This window comes from Haliotis rubra, unplaced genomic scaffold (genome assembly GCF_003918875.1).
Source record: "Haliotis rubra isolate DU_JTF1 unplaced genomic scaffold, ASM391887v1 Scf606, whole genome shotgun sequence".
Lineage (NCBI taxonomy): Eukaryota > Metazoa > Mollusca > Gastropoda > Lepetellida > Haliotidae > Haliotis > Haliotis rubra.
The window spans coordinates 61,900-69,436 of NW_025767309.1; the positions used below are offsets into that span (position 1 = coordinate 61,900).

At 40.4% G+C, this 7,537-nt stretch overlaps 1 protein-coding gene across 1 annotated transcript; it reads right to left on the reverse strand.

Moving 5' to 3' along the window:
- Positions 1–1,657: 1,657 nt before the first annotated feature.
- LOC124255685 (diphthine methyl ester synthase-like) lies at positions 1,658–7,478 on the reverse strand. The gene is made up of 8 exons (XM_046689575.1): positions 7,278–7,478; positions 6,941–7,001; positions 6,753–6,815; positions 6,196–6,239; positions 4,611–4,665; positions 4,090–4,129; positions 3,795–3,901; positions 1,658–2,247 (listed from the first exon to the last, which is right to left on the reverse strand). Exons 1-8 carry the CDS (start codon positions 7,410–7,412, stop codon positions 2,021–2,023), a joined length of 732 nt encoding a protein of 243 aa, XP_046545531.1. The 5' UTR covers positions 7,413–7,478; the 3' UTR covers positions 1,658–2,020.
- Positions 7,479–7,537: the final 59 nt, after the last annotated feature.

The window sequence follows — 7,537 nt, forward strand, 5'->3', positions numbered from 1 at the left end:
ATAAAATACGAGCTATATACCACCAGTCACCAAAGCCAGACCGCCTTATGGGGAATTTTCAAATGAAATAAAAACAAATAGAACATGCCCAACTATCCATGCCACTGGGGCATTCTTCCCCTCCCCACAATAAATGATGCTGTTAAAGTACTTGTTCCCACAAAACCTTTTGATTTATTAATCCCTCCCAAAGTGTGCCAATATATATGATCCAAACTGGTCACATATGGCTTTCACATGTTATTCTTTGTTAAATTAAGATTACAAAGAAGACAGTGTTTCATTACGGTGCAGTCATGGTGTCCATTGCATTCACAGTGGCCTATTGAGTGAGTTTAGTTTTACGCCGCACTCAGCAATATTCCAGCTGTATGGCGGTGGCCTATTGAGTGAGTTTAGTTTTACGCCGCACTCAGCAATATTCCAGCTATATGGCGGTGGCCTATTGAGTGAGTTTAGTTTTACGCCGCACTCAGCAATATTCCAGCTATATGGCGGTGGCCTATTGAGTGAGTTTAGTTTTACGCCGCACTCAGCAATATTCCAGCTATATGGCGGTGGCCTATTGAGTGAGTTTAGTTTTACGCCGCACTCAGCAATATTCCAGCTATATGGCGGTGGCCTATTGAGTGAGTTTAGTTTTACGCCGCACTCAGCAATATTCCAGCTATATGGGGGTGGCCTATTGAGTGAGTTTAGTTTTACGCCGCACTCAGCAATATTCCAGCTGTATGGCGGTGGCCTATTGAGTGAGTTTAGTTTTACGCCGCACTCAGCAATATTCCAGCTGTATGGCGGTGGCCTATTGAGTGAGTTTAGTTTTACGCCGCACTCAGCAATATTCCAGCTATATGGCGGTGGCCTATTGAGTGAGTTTAGTTATTCCAGCTATATGGCGGTGGCCTATTGGGTGAGTTTAGTTTTACGCCGCACTCAGCAATATTCCAGCTATATGGCGGTGGCCTATTGAGTTTAGTTTTAGTTTAGTTTTACGCCGCACTCAGCAATATTCCAGCTATATGGCGGTGGCCTATTGAGAGTTTAGTTTTACGCCGCACTCAGCAATATTCCAGCTATATGGCGGTGGCCTATTGAGTGAGTTTAGTTTTACGCCGCACTCAGCAATATTCCAGCTATGGCGGTGGCCTATTGAGTGAGTTTAGTTTTACGCCGCACTCAGCAATATTCCAGCTATATGGCGGTGGCCTATTGAGTGAGTTTAGTTTTACGCCGCACTCAGCAATATTCCAGCTATATGGCGGTGGCCTATTGAGAGTGAGTTTAGTTTTACGCCGCACTCAGCAATATTCCAGCTGTATGGCGGTGGCCTATTGAGTGAGTTTAGTTTTACGCCGCACTCAGCAATATTCCAGCTATATGGCGGTGGCCTATTGAGTGAGTTTAGTTTTACGCCGCACTCAGCAATATTCCAGCTGTATGGCGGTGGCCTATTGAGTGAGTTTAGTTTTACGCCGCACTCAGCAATATTCCAGCTATATGGCGGTGGCCTATTGAGTGAGTTTAGTTTTACGCCGCACTCAGCAATATTCCAGCTGTATGGCGGTGGCCTATTGAGTGAGTTTAGTTTTACGCCGCACTCAGCAATATTCCAGCTATATGGCGGTGGCCTATTGAGTGAGTTTAGTTTTACGCCGCACTCAGCAATATTCCAGCTGTATGGCGGTGGCCTATTGAGTGAGTTTAGTTTTACGCCGCACTCAGCAATATTCCAGCTATATGGCGGTGGCCTATTGAGTGAAGTGTGAGGTCCATAAATAACAAGAATGGTTGATCAGCATTCTAGATGTTGTTCAGTAAATAGGAAGACATAAGACTTTATGAATAACAGGCTTTAGCTTGATAACTGTGTAAGAATTTACATTAAAATGTTGTTCTATGCAATAAACAAAAGTTGTTATCCATAAAATTGTATGCTTCATTATCGACCTAAAATGGCCCATAATTCCCATAACAATGAGAGGGAAAGCCTGTGAAGATAAATTTATAAGATAAGTTTATTTCAGGAGGATGGTAAACAGGACTGAAGATGAGTCTTGACACTGTCATCGAGAGCAAAAAGATTTAACATGTCTATTTCCAGGGGGTGCATGTGGCCTGGAATAGCTAATGAATGCAGAGGTTCCCCAAGGTCAACTGAGGTCAACTGCTTCAAGGTGGCAACACATATCTTCTGGTCGTCACACCCAACCCTTGCCAGCCCGACACACACGGTATCTTCTGACAGAGCTGAAACAGTCACAACATGTCCCTGATGTAACGTGGAACTAGAAACCTGAAACCACAGCTTCATCAATAGGCCCCTAGATCCAGATGCATGTCGGTAGTATTGACTACCAGGGACTCTGGAGACAGCCAATGACTAAGCACACGTCATAACATATTGTATATCTAATAATATACAAAATAATATATAACATAGCATTTGTGAAGCAGACATAAAATTTCCATGAGTGAGTGAGTATGGTTTTACGCCGCTTTTAGCACTATTCCAGCAATATCACGGCGGAGTACAGCAGAAATGGGCTTCACACATTGTGCCCATGTGGGGAATCGAACCCGGGTCTTCGGCGTGACGAGCCAACGCTTTAACCATTAGGCTACCCCACCGCCCCAAAATGTCCATGAAGGGATCTGAACCATGGACCTTCTGATCAAAGGTGAGACACCTTGTCCACATGATCAAAGAGGTTCACTTTGTCAGCAGGCTAACACTGTAAGGAACTCATCTATTCATAATACGGTGTTGAATTCGTCATAACATGCCACAGGCTTGTTGATATTTCCCAATACTATAATCCCATTACTATAATCCCATAATCACGCTAACGACCTGAGTTTAATTCCCCACATGGGTACAATGTGTGAAGCCCATTTCTGCCATGACCATAATCGAATATTGCTAAAAGTGGCATAAAACAATACTCACTCACCAGTGAATAAGACTGACTGAGTTTGGTTTTACGCCGCTTTTAGCAATATTCAAGCAACATCATGGCAGGGGACACCAGAAATGGGCTTCACACATTGTACCCATGTGGGGATTCGAACACGGGTCTTCGGCGTGACAAGCCAACGCTTTAACCACTAGGCTACCCCACCGCCCCCAGTAAATAAGAACATAATTAAGTGAGCAAATGTCTTATTATCCCACTTTCCTCCTCCACGAGGTGTTGGACTGTCGTCACGATATGGCTGAGATATTGCCGATGTGACGTTAAATATTAACTCACTCACTCACTGTTGGACTGAGCCATAACAATAAAGGCCAGTGGTTTGCTGCATGTCCTGTCAATGTTCTAGCACAAAAAGGGGCACACACCTAAATGGCATGCACCATAAGCCTGCGTGCACAGTATATACAAGTGCAGTAATAATCTTAAATGCAATGTTCAACCCCATTTAACCCCACCTGATCTCTTATGACACGAGACCTGTGAAGATCCGGGTTAGAATTGATCTTCATTAACCCATGCTTGTAATAAGAGGTGACTACCAGGATTGGGTGGTCAGACTCGCTGACTTGGTTGACACGTCATCGTATCCCAATTGTATAGGTCGATGCTCATGCTGTTGATCACTGGATTGCCTCTCAAACTCGATTATTTACAGACTGTCGCCATATAGCTGGAATATTGCTGAGTGCGCCATAAAACTAAACTCACTCACTCACTCGCTCTTATGACACGATCAGTGTATGACAGAACAGCCATGATAAGATGCTGTACATCATACCATACAGTAGGCAGCATGTCTGCATGATGTGAAAGTCTCACCAAGGTTCTGTCCTCCCTCCTCTCCCTTCCGCTGCACAATCTCCAGAAGCTGCTCAGCCGCTTGACTCACAGACATGAACCGTGGGGGCTCAAATATCTTATTTCCCCTGAAACAGACAGACATGAATGTTGGCGTTTCATCAGCATTTTTTTTCATCACATATTTCTCAACAAAAGATAACAACATTTAATGCTCAAACATGATAATAACAATTATGAATATATTTATATGATTATTTATGTCAATGTTTCAAATTCATGTAAAATGGTATTTTTCTTCAGTTTCAATACTCACTTCATCAGGTTTTCAATAGTCTGTTCCTTCATTTTTATATCTGGAATGAAAGACAAATAGTTGTGTATATAATATTACTTATACAGACTAACTGTATGCAGATGACAATCAGGTGAGACAAGAGCAGTGAGGTGTAGCGAGAAGATCTCCCCTTGACACTTATGTTGAAAAGCCTGGGTTCAATTCCCGACATGGGTAGAACGTATGAAGCCCATGTCCCGCGATAATGTTGCTGGGATATTGCTACACAGGTAAACGAGTTAGGCATTACAGTCACTACAGAACTGTTATGGTCGTCATGGGTCACAAAAATAAAGCATGAACTACATGACCTATTCAAATACGATAGCGGAAAACCTCTAAGCCCCCAATGACTCCCTTAGTAAAAAAAATCCTTTCATAGAAGAAATCACAGTACAGAGTTTAATGAGTGATTCTGGCAGCAGAGAATCACAACTTGTAGGTCCAACAGAGTTATGTCCCTTTGAACACGGTATTCTCAGCACAAGCTGTAGAGCTACATTTGTCAAAATCATAAAATCGTTGGGGAAACAACATGTCGGAAATAAAGAAGTACTAAAAACAACAGTTGTGTAAAATTTTGAAACTCCATTAATCAAATATTAACATTCAATATCAATTGAGGTGAGGTGAGGTGAAATTGGGTTTAACGTCGTGCTTGAGAATATTTCGCTCATATGACGACGTGCATGCGTGTGTATGTGTATGTGCGGCTGCTTGTACTAGCCCAGACTTAAGCTGGTTTTATAGTGCTAGCCCACTGAGATACCATGCCGCAGTGAAGCATGAATAACCCACATTATACTGACTCCGAGACAACCAGTCCTTGTTGTACTCATTAACGCCGAGCGCCAGGCAGGGACCAACAAGTACCATATTTTAACGTCTTTTGGTATGACGCGGTCGGGGATTGAACCCACAACCTTCCGCTTCCCGGACGATCTAACCACTACACCACAGAGGCGGTCATTCAACATCAAGTGGCGAGGAAATTATGTGCAATGGATATGTGTTAAATATAACTGTCATTGCACATATAAGTTTAAATCAAAGCAAGAACAGGATTTCTTAAGTGATAAAAGTAAACAAAATACAACTGAAGGGTAGTGCAGGCAATAGAGTACCATAAGGACTATAAGAGTTATGTCCCTTAGAACACCATGTGACTGTGACGAGAGAGCAGTCTATCAAATTATAGGTGGTACTTTTAAATTTGCTTCTGTCGAATTGTATCTAGATACTAATTATTAACTTAACACATGAGCAAAGACCAGCACCCACTACCTTCCATGCTTACTCTCAAACACTACAGCTGGTGAGTGATTACCTGTTTATGCCAAATCAGGAATTTGGCCACAATCAACATAATATATCTGAATTAGATCCAGTGAAGCGCATGCTTAAAGAAAATTGTTTGTGTAAAATATTTAAGATTTACGTAACCGAATGCTCAAAGCTAACAACAGCACTAGGACTGCACGGTATACCAGTAAACCGGTAAACCGGTATACCGCAAAACACTTTTCAAACGATACATATTGTAATATTTATTCTGAGAACCAGTATATTGGGTAAAGAACATATATGATATTTTTGTGATTATCTTTATGGTTTAAATTAAAATCTACACAGACTTTCATTCACAACAGATGTTTTATTTCATTATTCAACGACAAAACGGCATACTGCAAAACTATAAATTTATAAAAAAAGAAAATAGAATCCCTGACTATGCAACCTAAGTTTGAGATTGCTGTTATCAGAACCATAACATATATTTTAGGGACTTATAATGTAGAAAATTGGATTGACATGTACAATTAGTGTCACTCACAGACAAACACTTAAGTTCCTAAAATATAGCAATACGTACTGCAATAAGGGTACCTGAATCAAAATATATTGCAATATAATTTATTTGCCAATACACACCCCTAAACAGCACTAATTACAAACAAACCTCAATGGGCACCAGATTATATCAACACGTTTATCTTCACCATCTCACACAATCACCCACCTGCAAACCACAGCAACCAACAGCATTCATGATGGAGGCATTGTGGATCACTCGGTATTGTATACCCTTCTCAACAGCTCGCAGGATAAGGTCAGTGTGGGTTGTCGCTCTGTAAACAAAGAATCACTATCACATCACAAACCTTGTATTATACGGACAACCTTTCCAAATAATTCTAAAAATATCAAAAGAATTTTGGTTGTAATACATAGAACTAAACATAGGATAAATGTGGTTATTATTAGAAGAATAACTATATAAAGTCTCAGCTTTAGGTCTAGAAAGTGAAATATGCCTGAGATCAGTCAACTGACAGACAGCTGGCACTAAAACTGTTTTGAATATTCTTGCCTACTTATTTACCACATTTTTTCTCTGTTGATTAACTTTCTCACAACACTGTCAGAAGAAAACATGCCAGATTAAATTTGTATTTAACTATTACAACGAGTTTGCATCATTCAACAAAATTGTTCTGTTTTATGTGGATTTCCTGAATCCTTACTAGCTGTATGTGACTGATTGAGTGAGCACCACAGTGGCATAATAAACATGTGAACCTGACACAAATGAGTATTGCAGCATAATTCTTTATCCATTGTTGACCCAACATATAATTTACCCAAGGGATCTCCAACCACCAGAAACGCCACATCTGACTTGTCAGTGCCATCCAACAACTCATCTGTAATCAGAGATATCAAATCTAAAATATATCACTTCAAGTGTGGGTACCATTCACGTGGAAATTTATGTGGAAATTGGAAACAGTAAAACTATTTCTTGCTGAACAAGGAACTTGAAATTTACCTGACTGTTGCTCAACCATGTCTCTGTCAGCAAGAATTATTTTTCGTCCATAGTACTCCTCCTGAAAATTTTCGTTTTTACATTATTGTAGTCTGCTATTATACTACGTACAGTGGTAAGAGTACCGAAACCGCTGGAAACTCAACACTAGTAGTCTAAATTACAGTTATTGGAAATATTCCGTGTTTTAGGAAAACAGTTTAAGAAAGAAACAACCGGTGAAATAAATAGAATATTGTGATGGCAATGATTATCATAATTTGTTTACATTTCTGAAAATCATGTCAGGTTATAGATAACGGTAACACAATTTAAGTAGCAATAGCCATTATTTTACCAATGCTTCCTTGCCAACAGTCAGGATTGATGTGTACGCTTCAAGGTAAACCCTCTCAGCATTCTTAACAACTTCTAGGCCTTTCACAGTTATATCTTTTACATCTCCCAAGCCCAAACCAACTAGATAAAACATGATTAAAGTACTAATATGAATCAAAACAACGTCTCAGAAATAACAAGCACATGTCTAAATGACAGGAAGTTGGTTTCTGCTATAGTTGGTAGTATGTACTGTTAGTTTTGATTGGATGTGATGAA

What these genes read in the sequence shown, in the direction of transcription:
- LOC124255685 (XM_046689575.1), bottom strand. Translation starts at nt 7,412, where the DNA reads ATGTTTTATCTAGTTGGTTTGGGCTTGGGAGATGTAAAAGATATAACT. An exon ending in GGTGGTTGGAGATCCCTTGG is followed by an intron (nt 6,240 to 6,752) that starts GTAAATTATATG and finishes CTTTGTTTACAG; the next exon opens with AGCGACAACCCACACTGACC. An exon ending in ACTATTGAAAACCTGATGAA is followed by an intron (nt 3,902 to 4,089) that starts GTGAGTATTGAA and finishes TGTCTGTTTCAG; the next exon opens with GGGAAATAAGATATTTGAGC.